Genomic DNA, 19680 nt, shown 5'->3' with positions numbered 1-19680 from the left:
GCGCCACCCAGGCGCCCTGTCTTTTTATTTTATTTTAGCAAAATGTGTCAGATTGGAAATGACTGAGCTTCAAGCATGAGTGATTCCAAAACATTCCTTTTATTCTTTTGCCTCCTTTTAACAAGCATTGCTGGATCCACAGTGATGATTTCTACATATAAAAGGAAGCATCAGTTTCCAGAATCAATCTCCAGATGAGAAGTGTTTTGAGATTCCAGATTTATGCTAAAAGCACAAATCTTGCTGAAACTCAACTCCTTCACCAATCTCTGATTTCATAAGGGCAACCAAGGAAGTATCATTCCGGGCAGTCCACATACAAATAGGCAAAATGTATTTCGTCACCTAATAACATGTTTTGAAAACAAATGTGACTCAAACACTTAAATTGTTTTTTCACACACAAAGTTAATTTTACTAAGCTGTTGTACACGCACATGTGTGCGAGCACAACACACACACACACACACACACACACACATCTTGTGAGCTTTAAAATGCTATTCATCTTTCACCCCAAATGCTAAGGATTTTGATGAAAGGGGAAAATGGCAACACTGACAGCAGGATTGCGTTATGACAAAACACTCTGCATTTCTGGGGCACCTGGGGGCTCAGTCCATGGAGCATCTGACTCGATTTTGGCTCAGGTCATGATCTCACAGTTCATGAGTTCGAGCTCTGCATCCAGCTCTCTGATCCCCTGCCCCCTCTCTCTCTACCCCTCCTCCACTTGTGTGCACCCTCTCTCTCAAAAGTAAACAAACATTAGAAAAAAAAGTATGAATTTCACCCAAATATATTGAATATCACTTAAGAACTACATCAGTTTGGGGCACCTGGGTGGCTCGGTCAGTTAAGTGTCCAACTCTTGGTTTCAGCTCAGGTCATGATTTCACGGTTCATGGGTTCGAGTCCATGTTGGGCTCTGCACTGACAGTGTAGGGCCTGTTTGGGATACTCTCTCCCTCTCTCTGCCCCTCCCCCACTCATTCTCTTTCTCTCTCTCAAAATAAATGAACTTTAAAAATGTTTTAAAAAATAACTACATCAGTGGTTCAAGTTACGAAGCTTACTTTTAGTAACATTTTAATGGATTTTATCTCCCTCCAAGACATTACAAAATACATGCTTTAAAAAAAACAGGATGCAACACCGAAAAATATACTTCCTCCCCTAAAACTCACCATCAAGAGGCAGTCATTGCTAGTTAACATTTTGACAAATGTTCTTCTATTCTTGGCAGGTAAATGTATATATACAGGAGCAAGGAAATAAAAATTTTAAAGAAAAAAACCTAAGTGGCCCACACACTAGGAGCATAAAAATATTTTACTGACTTGCTCGCAGCAGAAACTCACCCCCCACCCCCAACCAATCCCATGCCCCTGAAGTTTAATAATCCCTGGAGCAAGAAAAATCTCTCTGCTCAGAAATCAGCTCTGCAGAGACCAAATTATTCCTGCCACGCCTTAAATCAAGGAGTTATACTCGTGGCGAAAGGAAGCAAATCCTGAAGGAGATGAGCAAGCATGCTATCTTGTTCTAGCTGTTTTCAATATTACCTCTCCGAACCTGCTCAAATATTTCCATCTCTTGCATGATTCTCAGGGCTGCCTAAGCCCCAAATGCCAGTCTGCAGAGGCTCCAAGTTGAGTCAGCACATTGTTTTTACGATTGCAGATGGGCAAATGGAAAAACTGAGGCTTTGCACACTCCCATAAAGATCAGATGATGCCCTCAGTCTGTCTTTGCTAGCATGGGAAAACATTCTCCCTCTCAGATTACCAGCCCCTCACCCCACCCCCAACACCAAAAAAGAAAGAAAGAAAGAAAGAAAGAAAGAAAGAAAGAAAGAAAGAAAGAAAGAAAGAAAGAAAGAAAGAAAGAGTGAGTTTCATTTTCTTTTTTCTGGTTACCTGGTACCCAAAAACCTCAAGGTTTATACTAATGATGGCAATATGAAATGCAGAGTGACCATATGCCAAGGTTCTCTCTAGTCTTTAAAAATGACCCAAAGGAAACCCTTGGTAAAATGGCCTGGAAAAGAAAGGCACTACAAAGCCCTTTAGATATTAAGCAAACACAGTCTTTTCTGTACTCACCTCCTAGCCCAAATCCCAAATCTGATACAAAGCTACTCTAAATATCAGGCAGATTAACTTTTAAACTCCAAAATTCCAGCCAGCTGTATTTTGGTCTCTTTGACACATCTCGTACAGCCTTTTTATTTCCTATATCTAATCTGAAATAGAAAAGTTCCTCTCTTACCAAATTTTCTAGAGAATGACATTGTCAATAACCGATAGTGGATTCTTCACTCTATATATATGAAAGTGGCAAATAAAAATGCCTAAAACTTTTGGGAATGCAAACTGGCACAACCACTCTGAAAAACAGTATGGAGGTTCCTCAAAAAATTAAAAATAGAACTACCCTACAACCGAGCAATTGCACTACTAGGTATTTATCCAAGGGATAAAGATGTGCTGTTTCGAAGGGACACATGCACCCCAATGTTTATAGCAGTACTATCGACAGTAGCCAAAGTATGGAAAGAGCCCAAATGTACATTGATGGATGAATGGATAAATAAAATGTGGTATATATATGCAATGGAGTATTACTCGGCAATCAAAAAGAATGAAATCTTGCCATTTGCAACTACGTGGATGGAACTAGAAGGTATTATGCTAGGTGAAATTAGTCAGTCAGAGAAAGACATACCATATGACTTCACTCATATGAGGACTTTAAGATACAAAAGGGAAGGGAACGTAAGGGAAGGGAAGCAAAAATAATATAAAAACAGGGAGGGGGACAAAACATAAGAGACTCTTAAATATAGAGAACAAACAGAGGTTGCTGGAAGGGTTGTGGGAGGGGGGATGGGCTAAATGGGTAAGGAGCTTAAGGAATTTACTCCTGAAATCACTGTTGTACCCTGTGCTAACTAACTTGGATGTAAATTATAAAAAAATAAATAAATTATAGAAAGAATAAATAAATTAATCAATATGCCTAAAATTTTAAAAGAAAATATAAAATTCACTACAATCAAATGAAACAAACATAAAATAACCCCAAAACACTCACATGTTTTTTAAAAAGCACTTTTGGGGCGCCTGGGTGGCGCAGTCGGTTGAGCGTCCGACTTCAGCCAGGTCACGATCTCGCGGTCCGTGAGTTCGAGCCCCGCGTCAGGCTCTGGGCTGATGGCTCGGAGCCTGGAGCCTGTTTCCGATTCTGTGTCTCCCTCTCTCTCTGCCCCTCCCCCGTTCATGCTCTGTCTCTCTCTGTCCCAAAAATAAATAAAAAACGTTGAAAAAAAAAAAAATTTAAAAAGCACTTTTATATATTTTAAGAGCAATTTGTCACCTCATAAATGAGTTCAGCAAAGTTGCAGGACACAAGATCAAAAACGAACCATATTTCTATTTTTAGCAATGAATAATCTTAAAAATTAAATAAATAAAACAATTCTATTTACAATAGCATCAAAAAGTTAAATTTATTCCTAAGTGTTTTAAATTTTTTTAATGTTTATTTATTTTTGAGAGAGAGAGAGAGAGAGAGCGTGAGCAGGGGAGGCACAGAAAGAGAGGGAGACACAGAATCCGAAGCAGGCTCCAGGCTCTGAGCTGTCAGCACAGAGCCCGACATGGGACTCAAACTCATGAACGCTGAGATCATGACCTGAGCTGAAGTCGGACATTTAACTGACTAAGCCACCTAGGTGCCCCCTAAGTGTTTTAATAAAAAGATTGTAAATACACAAAACATTGTTGAAGGAAATTAAAGAAGACCTAAATAAATGGAAAGACATCACATATTCATGGGTGGAAGATTTAATACACAGCAATACTCCCAAAACTGATCTACTGATTCAATGCAATCTCTATCAAAATTCCAGCTGCCTTTATGCAGAAACAGACATGATCTATGAAAAATTCGTATGGAAATGTAAGGGATCTGGGGTGTATGGGTGGCTCAGTTGGTTAACCATCTGACTCTTGATCTCAGATGATCTGCTGTGAGCAGAGAGCCTGCTTAAGATTCTCCCTCTCCCTCTCTCTCTCTCTCTCTGCCCCTCCCTCACTCTCGCTATCTCTCAAAATCGACAACTAAACCTAAAAAAAGAAAGAAAGAAATGTAAGGTATCCCGACAACCAAAACTATCATGGAAAAGAACAAAGGTGAAGAAATTCCTACTTCCCAATATCCAAACTTACTACAAAGCTACAAGAACCAAAACAGTGTGTCACTGACATATGTCTTCCTTATGATCTGTATGGATCAGTGGAACAGACATTAGAGTCCAGAAATAAATCTCATGTTTATGGTTAAATGACTTGTGACAAGGATGCTAAGACAATTCAATGAAGAAAAAACAGTCTTTTCAACAAATGGTACTGGAACTACTTGATATCAACATACAAAAAGAGGAAGTTAGACCCCTACCTCGGACCATATACAAAAATTAACTCAAAATGGATTAAAAACCCAAATATGAGAGCTAAAACTATTAAAATCTTAGACAAAAATAGTCATAAATCCTCATGACCTTGGATTAGACAATGGTTTCTTGGATATGACAATAAAAACAAAACAACAAGAGAAAAAAGGGATAAACTGGACATCAAAATTAGAAATTTTTCTGCTTTAAAGGTTACTACCAAGAAAATGAAAAGACACCTCACAGAATGAGAAAAAAAATATTGGCAAATCATATATCTGATAAGTATATATGATACAGTATTCAGAATAAAGAATTCTTACAAGTCAATAATAAAGACAAATAATCCAACTTAAAAATGGGCAAAGGACCTGAAGATATGCAAAGGGCCAATAAACATACGAAGAGATGCTCAACACCATTAGACATTAGGGAAATGCAAATCAAAACCACAATGAGATACTATTTCACACCTACTTGGGTGACTATAATAATTTTAAAAAATTATTCAATATAGTAACGAGGGTTGGCAAAGATATGGAGAAACTGGAACCCTAATACATTGTTGGTGGGAATGTAAAATGGTACATCCACTCTGGAAAACAATTTGGCAGTTTCTCAAACAGTTGAAAATAGAGTTACCATTTGACCCATCAATCCTGCTCCTATGTATCTACACAAGAGAAATGAAAACATACGTTGACACAAAAACATGTATACCAATATTCACAGCAAATTATTTATAATAGTCAAAAGGTAGAAATAGCCTAAAGGTCCATCAAGTGATAAATGGATGAACAAAATACAGTGTACATCCATAAAATGGAATATTATTTGACTACAAAAGGAATTAAATACTGATACATGCTACAACATGGATGAAACGTTGAAAACATTATGCTAAGTGAAAGAAGCTTAGACACAAAAGGCCACACTGGGTATGATTTCAATTAAGTGAAATGTATAGAACAGGCGAAGCCCTAGAGACAGAAAATAGAGTAATGGTTTCCAGGGAATGTAAGGAATGGGGAATGGAGAGTGACTGCTAACAGGTACAGGGTTTCTTTCTGGAGTAATGAAAATGTTCTGGAAGTAGACAGTGGTAATGGCTGCACAACCTTGTGAATGCACGAAAAACCACCAAGTTATACGATATGTGAATTATATCGCAATTTAAAAAAAAAAAAAAAAAAAAAAAACCTTTAACCATTGCTTCAGCAGTAAAATGTCCCTCAGGAGAAATGGAATAATATGATTTCCCTAATATGAGCAAAGGTTAGTTTTCCCAGTATCAAGATTCATAATGTTCAGCAGAATTGAATTTTTCCAGCTACTGTTATTGTACAAAGCTAACAATGAGATTTTTTGCAAAGACTGGCTATTATCACCCTATCCTAAAACATCAACTATTTTCCCTTTTTCCATGTTCTGTTTCAGTCCGTACACCTGAATATTTTTGTATGCCTATAATCCATGCAAAATAATCAATGTAAATTTTCCCATATTGCTGTGTGGCCTTCACCGTTATCATTAATGGTTATAATTAGTTTACATCTAAAAATTTCTTAACTCCTTCCCTCCAAGCTCTGCCTTGAAGTGTTAGACATTTATTTCCAATTTTTCACTCTTTGTGGATAACATTGCAATACACGAGCAACATGAAAAGCCAACATAGCTTTTTTCTTCTCTTGAATTATACTACTGAATTTAAGGTTTCGGGGGGAGGGGGCGAATTACTGAACCATAAGGTAGGACATTGTAATGACTTCTGGTTGCCTTCCAAAAAGTACTACAAATTTGCACTGCACTAAGCAACAAAAATTTGCTATGCTAGACATTACCATTTTTTAATGCTTTTGATACAATCAATATGAAAAGATTTTATCAAACTAATTTGAGATCTTCCTTAAAGTCCTCAAACTTCAGTCATTCAAGGGTTTCTAAAATCCACGAGCACTTGTTCTAGCTCATAAACTTTGCTGTCTTTTTTGGTCACTTAGTCAAAGAGAATGAAGATTTTTATTATTATTATTATTATAGTTGACACGCATTACATTAGTTTCAGGTGTACAACACAGTGATTTGACAACTATACAGAACACTACGCTCCCCACAAGTGTAGCTACCATCTGTCACTATACAATGCCATCACAATACCACTGACTACGTTCCCTGAGCTGTACCTATTATCTCTGTGACTCATTCGTTCCATAACTGGAAGCCTATACCTCCCACTCCCCTCCGCCCATTTTGCCTTCCCCCTTCAGCCCCCTCCCCTCTGGCAACCACCTGTTTCTTCTCTGTATTTATGGCTCTATTCCTGCTTTTTTGTTTGTTTGTTTGTTTGTTTGTTCATTTGTTTTTTTTTTTTAGATTCAACATGTAAGTGAAACCATATGGTATTCGTCTTTCCCTGACTGACTTATTTCACTTAGCAAATCCATCCAGGTTGTTGCAAATGGCAAAATTTCATTATTTTTTATGGCTAAGTAACAGTCCATTGTATGTATGTCTCCTTTATCTATTCATCTATCGATGGACACACGGGCTACTTCCATATTAGCTACTGTAAATAATGTTGCAATAAACATAGGAGTGCTTATATCTTTCAAATTAGTGTTTTCATTTTCTTTGGGTAACTACTCCGTCGTGGAATTACTGGATTATATGGAAATTCCCTTGTTAATTTTTTGAGGACCTTCCATACTGTTTTTCACAGAGGCCACATCAATTTGCATTCCCACCAAGAGTGCACACAGGTTCGTTTTTCTCCACATCCTCACCAACACTTGTTATTTCCTGTCTTTTTGATACTAGCCAGGATGGAGACATTTTTTAATTCAGTGTGCTTACTCTACGGAGGGTAGGACATGTAATTGATTGTTCTGTTTTCCTTCAAAATATGTACACACGTGGCTATCTTGCCCAGTAACAGCAACTGTTAGAAAAGAGACAGAGCCTGGAATTCAATCACAATAAAAAAACTACCACACAAACAAACAAACCTACGATGATGAGCTCCTTTCAAGATTTGGTCATCCATAACAACTATGAGCACAGATGGCTCAAGGTGTCTCCTGACTGGCACTACCCCGCCGAGAGAAAGACCAAGAACGATGAAGAGTCTACAGAATCATCATGACAAAAATAATGGTTAACTGAGCACTAAGTGCCAGGTGCCACTAGAAGCATTTTTACATTCATTACCACATTAATTCTTACTAAGCACCTTATGAGTCAGAAAATCTCCCATTTTACTGTGGAAAAAACAGAGGCTTAAAGAGAGTAAGTTACTTGTCCAAAGTAGATCCAGGAAGAGAACATTTTTCTTAACCTTTGCATTAGCAAGTGGTATCTTCCCCGCAGGATGTAAATTCAGAGACAGAAATATTCCCACCTAGGTCTGCCAGCAAGGGGCGGGAGGTGGTTAAGTATGAAGAAATGAGGAGTTCCCCATCATTACAGCAGTGTTTACAATCAGTGGTAGCACTAATATAAAACAGGGGAAGACTCAGCACCCCCATTATCCCCATCAACCCCTAAGCCAACCTAATAAGCATATCATGTACAGTGGGTGCTTGTTATTAGTCCCCCAGCTCCCCCTTCCAAAGTGTGCTACCCCTAAATTCCCTCTGCGTAAGCATTCCAGAGTTGCCAGCGTATGTGCTGTTGAAAGAAAGAATACTTCTTAGTGTCTCTCTTTTTCTTGTTTTAAGATTTTATATATATTTTTTACGTAATCTCTACACCCCAACGTGGGTCTCAAACTCACAATCCCGAGATCCAGCCAGCACCCCTGGTGTCTCTCTTTTTCAATGTTGGTAGGATCAGGATTTCTGGTTTGTGTTTGGAGAAAAAACAGGTGAACAGATAATACTAAAATAAATCGTATTCAATCCTAGTCATCCATTTCCATGTATTGAGTTTAATAAACATTCTTTATATTCCAAGCAAAACTTACTGGAATGGAAGTTTACTACCAGTTACATATATGCGTTTAGAAGATAGGGCCCCTTAGAAAGAAATATGCTACTTTAAACAGAACTAAAGTAAATATCTAATTGGATTCCAGAGGTTTGTTTTTTAAAGTCTAAGTATTTAAAGAACAAATAAAACCATAAATATTAGGTTGGCTCAGTCTATTTTGTGGGTTTTCCTGGTTAATGATATTTTAAACTATGTTTAGATTTGCTAATAATTAATATTAACTGGTCCCTCCCAGTAGTTTGGAATGTTTCAAAATGTAAATAATTCTGGGCCCTTTGTGAGGAGAGGCAGGTAGTGTGTAATCCCCACAAAAACCAAGAGAAAAAGCAGAATGAGGTCCTTCCATGTTTTGTCCAAACCATACTAAATGAGAGCTAGTATTCACTTACAGTGTCTCCTGGCCTAAAAAGTTCCATGGTCCTATTATCACAAATAACCTTCTCAAAACAGGCATGATTTTCTGTAAGAACTTAACTTATATTATTTAAAAAAAAAATTAAAAAAGGACACAGAGGACAGATAGATGCATGAATGCGACGCATACCTCAAGTGCCTTGATGAATATTTCAATGGGAAATTTACAGACCTATACTGTGAACAAAAGTTAAAAGAGCCAAAAAAGTTTCACCCTAAAGTCCCAAATCTAATCTTCATTACTCTCATAGAAGAAAACACATCATTCATGGATATCCAAAATGAGTTAACTCAAAAGAAACACCTTATATTTAACTAGTGAGGCTTGAAGCAATCTCAATACCCATTTCTTTTTTTTTATTTAAGTTTTTATTTATTTTGAGAGAAGGAGAGAGCACAGGTGCAAGTGGGGAGGGGCAGAGAGAGAGAGAGAGAGAGAGAGAGAGCACACTAATCCCAAGCAGGCTCCACGCCATCAGCACGAAGCCCAATGCGGGTCATGATCCCACCAACTGTGAGATCGCAACCTGAGCAGAAATCAAGATTTGGACACTCAACTGAATGAGCCACCGAGGTGCTCCAATACCCATTTCTTTTTTTTTTTTTTTTTTTTTTTTTTTTTATTTATTTTTGGGACAGAGAGAGACAGAGCATGAACGGGGGAGGGGCAGAGAGAGAGGGAGACACAGAATCGGAAACAGGCTCCAGGCTCCGAGCCATCAGCCCAGAGCCTGACGCGGGGCTCGAACTCACAGACCGCGAGATCGTGACCTGGCTGAAGTCGGACGCTTAACTGACTGCGCCACCCAGGCGCCCCTCCAATACCCATTTCTTAAAGTACTCTCCTAGTCTGACCTCAGCAGAGTTAAAAACTCAATCAAAGTGGGGCACCTGGGTGGCTCAGTTGGTTGAGCATCTGACTTTGGCTCAGGTCATGATCTCACGGTTCGTGGGTTCGAGCCTTGCATCTGACTCTGTGCTGGCAGCTCAGAGCCTGGAGCCTGCCTCGGATTCTGTGTCTCCCTCTCTCTCTGCCCCTCCCCCACTTGCACTTTGTCTCTGTCTCTCTTTCTCTCTTTCTCTCTCAAAAAATAAACATAAAAAAAATCAAACAAAGCAATAAATTAACATAAAATGAGCTCACACGTTCAGATTTATTTTCTGTGTAACAAAATGCCTACCAAAGATGGCTTGAATCCAGGATGTCAAAAAATATTGACATCAACATCACAGGGCAAAAACCAATGGCAAACCTGAATATTTGCTTTTTCAAGGATGCAGCCACCTTTAACTCTCACCAGAATACCTTTAACTTGGGACCAGAAGGCCTGCCAGATGGAGTGGGAAGCACTCCAGTCTAGAAACAGGAACGCGGATTCTGGTAATGTTGATGCTACTGGCTAGGTGGGTAGCCCTAAGCAAGTCACTTAACTTTCTTTCCTTCTCAGGGTTTACTTTCCCTATTTACAAGGTTGACTAGACCAACGTTTTAGAAATTCACCTAATCACAGGGTAACTGTTAACAATATGCATTCCAAAGCTCCTTCCCTAGATTTTGGTTCAGGATATCTCTGAGTGAGGCCTAGGACCTTATTCTTAATAAGTGATCCAGGGGTGCCTGAGTGGCTCAGTCGGTTAAGTATCCAACTCGTGGTTACGGCTCAGGTCATGATCTCATGATTCAGTTCGAGCCCCACGTTGGGCTCCACGCTTCAGTGCGGAACCTGCTTGGGACTCTTTCTCCCTCTCTCTCTGACCCTCCCCTGCTCATGCGCTCTCTCTCTCTCTCTCTCTCTCTCTCTCTCTCTCTCTCTCTCTCTCTCGCTCTCTCTCGCTCTCAAAATAAATAAACAAAAAAAAAAGTGACTCAAGTAGTTCTTATCATTTGGTAAGTTTCACAAACACTGGAGGAGACGATCCTCAAGCTGCCTGCCTTCCACCTCCGATTCTATGCTATCTGGATATTTCAGACTGATGATCTAAAAACACACAAAATTATAATAGTTTAACATTGTTACTGTACAAAATTAATAAACATACAAGATCAAAGAAGCAAATATATCCACCCACCCATCCCTGACATCACTCATACCTTTAAACACGAATAAAAACATCCTCCTCCATTCTAGGCAAGCAGAACACTTTCTTGGGTGAAGAAAACGTTTTCAACATTAAACTCTCAGCACACCGATATGGCAAGACTTGTGTTAGAGGAAGAGAGAATTGCTTAAGCTAAAGTTTTAAGTGAAAACTACACGTTACACTCTACTCTTGCCCTGCAAGAGCATTACCTGGTGATGCTACCTGCTCCCAGCTAAGAAAAAGCTACACGGAAGCCTGGCTAAGTCCCTAGGAGCTATTAAACTGGATTCTCTGCAGTACTGGAATGCAAAGGTGACAAAGCAAAAGGAAAAAACAAAACAAAACAACAATAACCGGCTGCTAATTCTTCATATTCAACCCCAGTACAGTCAACTGAGTGGCCAAGAGTTCACGATGTCTTATAAGGAAGGTTTGGTCAGGTCAATGGAGAACCCCTTATGTCCTTTCGGCATACAAAGGTAGCAACCTTCAATTTAGCTTTTCTTCCCTCTGAACTATTTTGCTTCAGTTTTTCTGGAATTCTCATAATCTCCTCCTAAGGTTCACTTTTATTCTCTTATTTAGGCTTATAAGTAACTATGAAAGTAACAAAACAGAAAGAGAAAGACTGCAAGGAGCACAGAGGGGCAGGGTTGTAAATGACGCACATTAGCAATTAATTATTATACAGGTGGCATTTACAAAACTGCAAATAAAATCAAGATTAAACCACGAAACTGAGTTTGAGTCATTCTTGCAACAGAAGCAGATAAGAAACAAGAATGAAACATGACTATATAGTTCAGCTATTAGAGAAACAGCTGTAGAGTATTCCATTAAGTCCATTATTATGTATAACTAGCATATTATTGCAGTATAAAACGTTTTCAAAATGAAACTCGATGCTTTGCATGGAAATAGAATTCTTTAGATTTAGGGTCACACGGGCCAAAAAACTGATTTTGTTTTAATGGCAAGTGGGGAAGCCAACTGTTATGTACAACATCACAGAAGCAAGAGATTAAAAGCCACGTATATGTTTAAATACATTTCTGTGTCTGTTGCCCAACAAGCTCTGAAGCAAAGTGTTTTGACAAAAAAGCAAACTTCACACTCAAAACAGAAATGTAAGATCAGAATCAAGGAGACCAGCGTAATGGTTAAGCATAGGGTGGCTAAGAGCCCGAGTCTGGCTGTCACACAGACCTGAGTTAAAACCCAAATCAACAAATTGCTGTGTGACCTTGAACAAATCTTGTAACCTAAGCCTCAATTTCTTCATTTGCAAAATGGAGAAAATGCTCTGCTCGGCCATTATGAGATTTAAACAAGGTAATTCAGGTAAACCATTCAGCCCTGTACCTGGCACAGTAAATAAATAATAAGCTAACTCTAAAATTAATGTAATTACTGTCTTCCAACCTCAAGGAAAGCTAAGAGTTTCTAGGTGGCCAGGCAAAAAGTTCTAATCAGTAGAAAGAAGACATTCACATACACTTCTATAAAGGTAGCTTTTCATTTCTTTTCACATTGAGAACCTTACTTCTCCTCAGTAAAGCATAACTCCCACCAATGATGTACAGCTCTAGTAAGGAAAGACTTCAGTGCAGACGTTCTTAGTTGGGAAGGGCAATTTTCAATGAGATCTGGACTAATGACCTAACAGTTTGGGAGTTGCGGTTGGTATTGTTAGGAGAAAGAGGGAAAAAGAGGAAGAAAAAGGCTTCAGACCATCCCACACACCATTATTCAATGGAGAAAAAAAACAATAAAGGTTAACTGTTCACGTTATTTCAAACTGAATTAGAAAATAAAGAAAACAGTATCTGGTGAAATATTTTAACTCAGAGGGAAGAAAGAACTAACACAGCTGTTAGTAAGGTGAAAGCGGCCAAACTCCTCAAAAAAAAGATCAAGAAAGGGAAGGTGAAAAGTAAGTTGTTCCTACCGTGTAAGTAACAAACACCCACTCTATCCTTTTAAGACTATGGCTGAAATTTCCCATTGGCAACCAACTGTCTTAGCCTGCTCTTCCAAATATGCCACTGACTTAGGCATACCTTTAACCTGTACTCTCTTCTTAACCAAATACATCACTCTGGTTAAGGACAAAAATAAAGTCCTGTGCACTATTTTTCAAAAGCGCATGGGAAAATACTAGGAATTCTGTTATCTAAAGGTACTGTGAGAGGTAACGTTGGGGAGAAAAGGTTCCTCCTGAAATAATAAACCACAGGGAATAAGTAGGAATATTGTTCAAGGACAACCAAAAACAGGTTTCAAAATAATGCAAATTTTGAAATTTTGGGGTAGGAGCAAGATCAATGAGTTGTAAGGTGAAGCGCTAAAGCCTCCAAGGGAAAAAAAAAAAGATACAGAAGTGAAGAAAGGCTTCAGCAGGGAGGACACACTGGTGTTTCAATCCATCAGCAGATGTGCAAAAATTTCAAATAAAAAAAAAACCCCACAGAATAAATTATTAAGTCTCAATGTTGCAAAATTTAGCCATAGGAAGAAAATTAAGTATTTCAGAGGCATTTTCAAGCACTGCAAGGTATCTTTCTGTACTAGAGATGTTACCACAAAATGAAAGAAGAGATTGGTCAGATGCTCTAATTAACAACTCAGCAGTGAAGGGATAATGACACCCCCGAAAAGAAGCTCTGTCACCTAGAGATAATGGACATTTTCTTTTTACTGTTTAAGAATCCAGAAGAATCTCCCTCTGCTTTTAAATGCAAATTACCCATCTCTGAGGCACATTCTGCTCTATTCCTTTATCTGAAAATTACTGCAATGTGATCCCGTTCCAGAGAGGACACCATTCAGCCCGGAAAATGGAATTAGGGCAACCACACGCGCTCTGGGGATGTTCAGATCACCACGTCCAGTGAGCTGTCACCACCTACACACGGCCTTTTTCAGTGGAGAGACCGCTATGAGGGCTCAAAATTCTATCTGCAGAAGGAAAACTTAGTTTTGAGGACTATCAGGTCATTAAAGGTTACATACACATTTTCATACCTGCACTAGCACCATAGCAATGAAACAGTTCGGCAGCCCTTGGTCTTCAAAAAACCATGTTATTTACTGGAAACTCTCTTTAAAGACAGAATGTCGGTAACAACAGTATAAGGTGCTATTTGCCGGTTCATTACAATGGTCAAACAAACAAAAAATACCATCACGCAAGAAAGGTGAGCACATCAGACTGTGCGCTTCTCTTCCATGTTAAAACTCCCTCTAGAATAGTAAACACTGACTTGGAAGAAACACTTCAACTTAAAATATCAAGAGATCAAGGTTAAAAAGAACACTTTTAAACCAGAAAAACTGGAGAAATAAATAAACCACATAGAGGGAGTCATCCCATTGTTAAACGTTCAAGATTTCCGCCCAAACCACATGTGGTTTGGGAAATTTTATTCGTCAGATGAATATAAACAAACAGTGAAGAAAGCCAGGCAAGATAGCCTCATAAAAGTTTAACTTACCTCTAGTCTTTCCAAGTTATATATTAGTAACTAACTTTACTTTTTAAAAAACCCTCTTTCCTAGCTAAGTAAGTTACATCCAAATGACTGAATCTTTTTGGTGATACCTGGCTGACCCCATCGCCTATCCTCAAAGGCAGACCTCAATCTGCCCCACAGCTGGCCCGACAACCGGGAACAAAAACTGAAAATGCACTTCCAATCTCTGAAACATCGGTGAATGTTTAAGGAGGAGGAAAAAGATTGTGTTGAGTTTAGAAAGGCTATTCAAATGTTTTCCAAATGCCTGAGGTAAGTACATGTCAACCAGATGGCACAGCATGGCATTAGCTGGCCCTTACTTGCATCTACCCATTTAGAACCCCGGTGATGAATGCCGCAAACCCCTCAAGCCCAGAGGGACGGCAGTATCATGCACAGAAAATCGAAAGCCTGCGTTTTGAAATGTGAACAAGAGAATGACGGTAGTCTTGGGCTTTTAAAAAACCTAGAAGCGCTTCCTAGTTCAATCCATCCCCAAATCCATGCCACCCTTTCAACTTTGCAATTAAGAGAGAGGAGAAATTCCGGTCAACTCGCCTTGGGGGGTTGGTCTGAGGGTAGAGGGCTCAAGTAGGGAGGAGGATGGAGAGAGAAAGAGCAAGCCAATGAAAGATACCAAAATTTCCCACCTTTCTTAAATTCTTCCAGCATAGCGTCCAACTTGGTGTCATTGAAAACAAAGTGCAAGGGGTGGTTATAAAATTTAGTGATGGTTTTCAGGGGAGTACAGTCATCTGGATCCACGAAGGCCAAGTCTTTGACAAAGAGGAGGTCCACGATGTTGGAGCGCTCCCCCTCAAACACTGGAATACGAGTGTAGCCGCTCTCCATGATCTCCGACATGGTGTTGAAGTCCAGAATGGCTTCGCCGGTGATCATGAAGCAGTCCCGGAGCGGAGTCATCACGTCCTCCACTGTCTTGGTGCGGAGCTCCAGCGCCCCTTGGATGATGTTCAGCTCCTCCTTAACGAGGTCGTTGTAGGGGTCGGTGACCCGGAGCATCTCCAGCAGTTTTTCCCGGTTATAGACAGTACCTATCTCCTGGCCCAGGACGCAGTCCAGCAGCTTGCTAACCGGGTAAGAAGCGGGGAAGGTCATCATCATGAAAAACTTGGTGAGGAAGATGGTGTTGGCCCCTACAGCCAGGCCGTGCCGGGAGCAGATGGCCTGGGGCACGATTTCCCCGAAGATGACGATGCCGATGGTGGAGACCACCACCGCCACGAGGCCGGAGCCGGCGATGTCGTCGAGCAGGATCGTGAGCGTGGTGTTGACCAGCACGTTGCCCAGCAGCAGTGAGCACAGCAGGTAGTTGCCCTGCCTGCGCACGGGCTCGATGCGCTTGGCGTAATTCTTCTCCTTCTCGGTGCCGCAGTTCTGCACGATGCGCAGCTCCATCGGGTCCAGGGCCATCAGCCCCAGGTTGAGGCCGCTGAACATGCCCGACAAGCACAGGAGCAGCGAAATGAAGATCACCTGCAGCCAGAAGGGCAGCAGAAACTTCTTCTCCTCGCCCACTATCATCTTGGTGTCCTCGCCGTCGTGATAAATCCAGGTGGTCTCGGCCCACGGGGGTGGCGGGAGCCCGGCCACCCCGGAGCCGCCCTTGGCCCCGACGGCGCCACTTGCGGACCCCGGGCCGCCGGCGCCCAGGGCTGGCGTGGAGAGCGATGTGCACAGGTAATAGGACTTGCTCTTCTCCATCTTGCGCAGCGGTTTGATCTCGATCTCAATGATGCCCGATGTACGGCGGTTGAGAATGATGTGGGGCAAGATGATGATATCTGAGGTGCGGATGCCGCAGCGCTGGGGGCCGCTGTCCGGCTCTGGCGGCGCGGGACCCCCCAGCCCGCGCTCGCCCGGGCTGTGGCGCCGCCGCTCGTGCTCGGTGAAGGCGATGCGGGACCACGTCTCGTTGTTGATGTTCTGCCCGTACACCCGCAGCTTGACCCGGGTCCGCTCGCTCACTCGCAGCGCCCCCCCTTCCATGAACGACACGTCGTTCGTGTCCTCCAGCCGCAAGCCGATGATCACCGTCTCCTCGTTCTCGCCCGCTGCTGCGCAGCCGCCCGCGCCGCAGCAGCAGCTCAGCAGTAGCAGCGGCAGCAGCCGCCCGGCCGCCGCCTGCAGGACCCCCCGGCCGCGGGCGCTGAGGCTGCGGCGCGCCGCCATCTTCCAAGTGGGCAGTGCGGCGGCTGCCTGCCCGCCCGCCATCTTTACTTCGGGTTCACAAGCGCCACAGCCAATCATAGGGTGGCTGCTCCAGCTGCGGCTTCATCCTTCCCACCCGGCGGCGCGAGCGCAGGCACCGGTCCCTGGGCGAGATTGCAGCGGAGCGTCCGCACACACCGTTCGGCAGTCCGGCTCCCTGACTGACACTGACTCGGCCTGGGCTAGCTGAGGAACCTGGACACTCGAGGGAGGGGGAGAAGGGAGGGGGAAGCGCCAGCGGCTCCCGCGAGAGGCAGGCAGGGCAGCCAATCACGAACGTGTGCCTACCCTCCCAGCCAGGGGGCAGGAATGGGGGCGTGGCCATGAGGGGAGCCGCGGACCAATGACAAGGTAAGTGGGTGGGGCAGTGAAGGCCACCGTCCCCCTCAGCACGCCAAGTTTCCAACTGAAAGGCGCGTGACTCTTGTGTATGTGCGAGGGGAGGAGGTGTGGCCAGCTAGAGCCCGAGAGCCAGTCACAGATGAGAGCTGTACGAAAGGGGGCGGGGCCCTCAGACTGGCTGCCAATGAAAAGGGGCCGTCTGTGGGTCTGGTACTCCCTGAGGGGCCTCGGTAGTAGATGCCCGCACCTGGGTAGGCAGTGTTGGGCTAATATCCTGGGGCGCTAGGCGGTCCGTTTTCGCTGCTCTGCATTGCAAGCTCCCGCAGTGCCCAAAGCTCGTGCGGAGAGGGCTGCCCCCGGAGCGCGAAAAACCGACTAGGAAGGGCTTAAGCTGCACATTTGCCTGAAAAGCCGGGACAGCGGCCGCGCCACTCTCTTCTACTTGTGCGCGCCGCTCGGCCCAGGATAAGCGGTGGCTCGGTGGCCCCAGTACCTATCGACCAGCTTTTTCTGGAGCCTCACTTCTCCCTAGGGGGAAAAAAATGCTCTCACTCTGCCGCTTATGGTAAGGTGGCACCACCTGCCGGCCACATGGGTACCCTGCAAGGCTTCCAGGTCTGCAAACCCCAAAAGCTGTGCCAGAGGTGGGGAGGGCTATAGGGAAGCAGTTTTCCCCACCTTTCCGAGTTGTAAGAATCTCCTCCCTGTGCCACAAAGCTATAGTAATCAAAACAATAGGTAATCGCGTGAAAAAGGCACATCGATCAAAGGAATGGAATAGAGAACCCAGAAATGAACCCACCACACATATATGGTTAATTAATTTAGGACAAAGGAACCAAGATTATACAATGTGGAAAGGACAGTCTCTTCAATGAATGGTGTTGGGAAAACTGGACAGCTACATACAAATGAATGAAACTAAGCCACCATCTTACCCCATACACAAAAATTAACTCAAAATGGATTAAAGACTTGGATGAAATTCTGAGAAGAAAAGGTGACAAGCTCTTTGACATTGGTTTTAGTGATTTGTTTTTAATTTTGGATCTGACCCCAAAGGCAAGGTAAACAAAAGCAAAAATAAACAAATGGGACTACAACAAACTAAAAAGCTTCAGCAGTGTGAAGGAAACCAACAAAACAAAAAGGCAACCTATTCAGTGAAAGAGGATATTTGCAAATCACTTACCTTTTTTTCTTTTTCTTTTTTTTTTTTAAGTAGACTCCACTCCCAACGTGGAGCCCAAGGCAGGGCTTGAACTCATGACCCTAAGATCAAGACCTGAGCTGAAATCAAGTCTGACACTTAACCACCTGAGCCACCTGGGGCCCCTGCAAAGCACTTATCTGATTAGGCTTTAATATCCACATATCCAAAATATATGAAGAACTCACACTATTCAGTAACAACAAAAAGCCAGACAACCCAATTAAAAAATGGGCAAGAGAATCTGAATAGACGTTTTTCCAAAGAAGGCATACAGAGGGCCAACAGGCACATGAAAAGATGTTCAACATCACTAATTATCAGAGCAATGCAAATCAAAATCACAATGAAATATCAGCTCACACCTGTTACAACGGCTATTCCCAAAAAGACAAGAAATAACAAGTATTGGAGAAGATGTGGAGGAAAGAACCATCCTACACTGTTGGTGGGAAGGCAACTTGGTACAGACACCATGGAAAACAGTATGGAGATTCCTCAAAAAATCAAAAATAGAACCACTGTATACCCAACTATTCCATTTCTGGGTATTTAGCCAAAGAACACAAAAACACTAATTTGAAAAGATATATGCATTCCTATATTTGCAAAAGTGTTATTTACAATAGCCAAGATATGGAAACACAATAGAATAGTCTTCGGTCATTAAAAAAAAAAAAAAAAAAAAAAAGAGGAAATCTTGCTATTTGCGACAACATACATTGAGGGTATCATACTAAGTGAAATAAATCACAGGGAAAGACAAATACAGTATGATTTCACTTATATGTGAAATCTAAAAAACAAAATAAATAAAAACAAACTCATACAGAGAACAGACTGATGGTTACCAAAGGTGGGAGGGGTTAGGGGTTGGGTAAAATGAGGGAAAGATCTCAAGTATATGGTGCTGAATGGTAACTAGATTTATGGTGGTGATCACTTTGATATACAAATATCAAATTATAAGACTGTACACCTGAAACGTATATGTTATGATACCAATTTTACCTCAATAATCAAAAAAGATTTCTCTCAAGGGGGTCTGGGTGGCTCAGTCAGTTAAGTGTCTGACTTCGGCCCAGGTCATGATCTCACAGTTCATGAGTTCAAGCCCCAGGTTAGGCTCTGTGCTGACAGCTCAGAGCCTGAAGCCCATTTCGGATTCTGTGTCTCCCGCTTTCTCTGCCCCTCCGCCGCTCACACCCTCTCTCTCCTTCAAAAATAAACATTAAAAAAAAATTTTTTTTAAAGATTTCTCTCATATTCTTGCTGAAAGTATATATATTCCTGGGCCCCATTCCATACTTGCTAAAGGGGTAGGACCTAGGAATCTGCATTTCTAACACACACCCAGGAAAGTTTGGGAAATGGGAAAGACACACATAAAGGCTGCTTCTTAATCACACTGACCAAACCTTGCTAGGTCCATGGGTCCCTGG

At 42.0% G+C, this 19680-nt stretch overlaps 1 protein-coding gene across 4 annotated transcripts in view; it reads right to left on the bottom strand.

Moving 5' to 3' along the window:
• CNNM2 (cyclin and CBS domain divalent metal cation transport mediator 2) overlaps positions 1-17048 on the bottom strand; it is a 147345-nt gene extending 130297 nt beyond the window's left edge. Inside the window, exon 1 of one of the 4 annotated variants that reach the window (XR_009252558.1) lies at positions 15105-17048. Coding sequence is in view for 2 of the 4 variants with exons in the window: in XM_058697639.1 (XP_058553622.1) it covers positions 15105-16725 (1621 nt within the window). In the remaining 2 variants the exon portion in view is untranslated. The remainder of the gene's footprint in view (positions 1-15104) is intronic. The other 3 variants (XR_009252557.1, XM_058697639.1, XM_058697640.1) reach the window with 3 other exon arrangements.
• Positions 17049-19680: the final 2632 nt, after the last annotated feature.

The sequence above is a fragment of the Neofelis nebulosa genome, chromosome 13 (assembly GCF_028018385.1).
Source record: "Neofelis nebulosa isolate mNeoNeb1 chromosome 13, mNeoNeb1.pri, whole genome shotgun sequence".
Classification (NCBI taxonomy): Eukaryota; Metazoa; Chordata; class Mammalia; order Carnivora; family Felidae; genus Neofelis; species Neofelis nebulosa.
The sequence above is the reverse complement of the archived record's forward strand: the minus strand, read 5'-3'. Positions and strand labels throughout refer to the sequence as shown.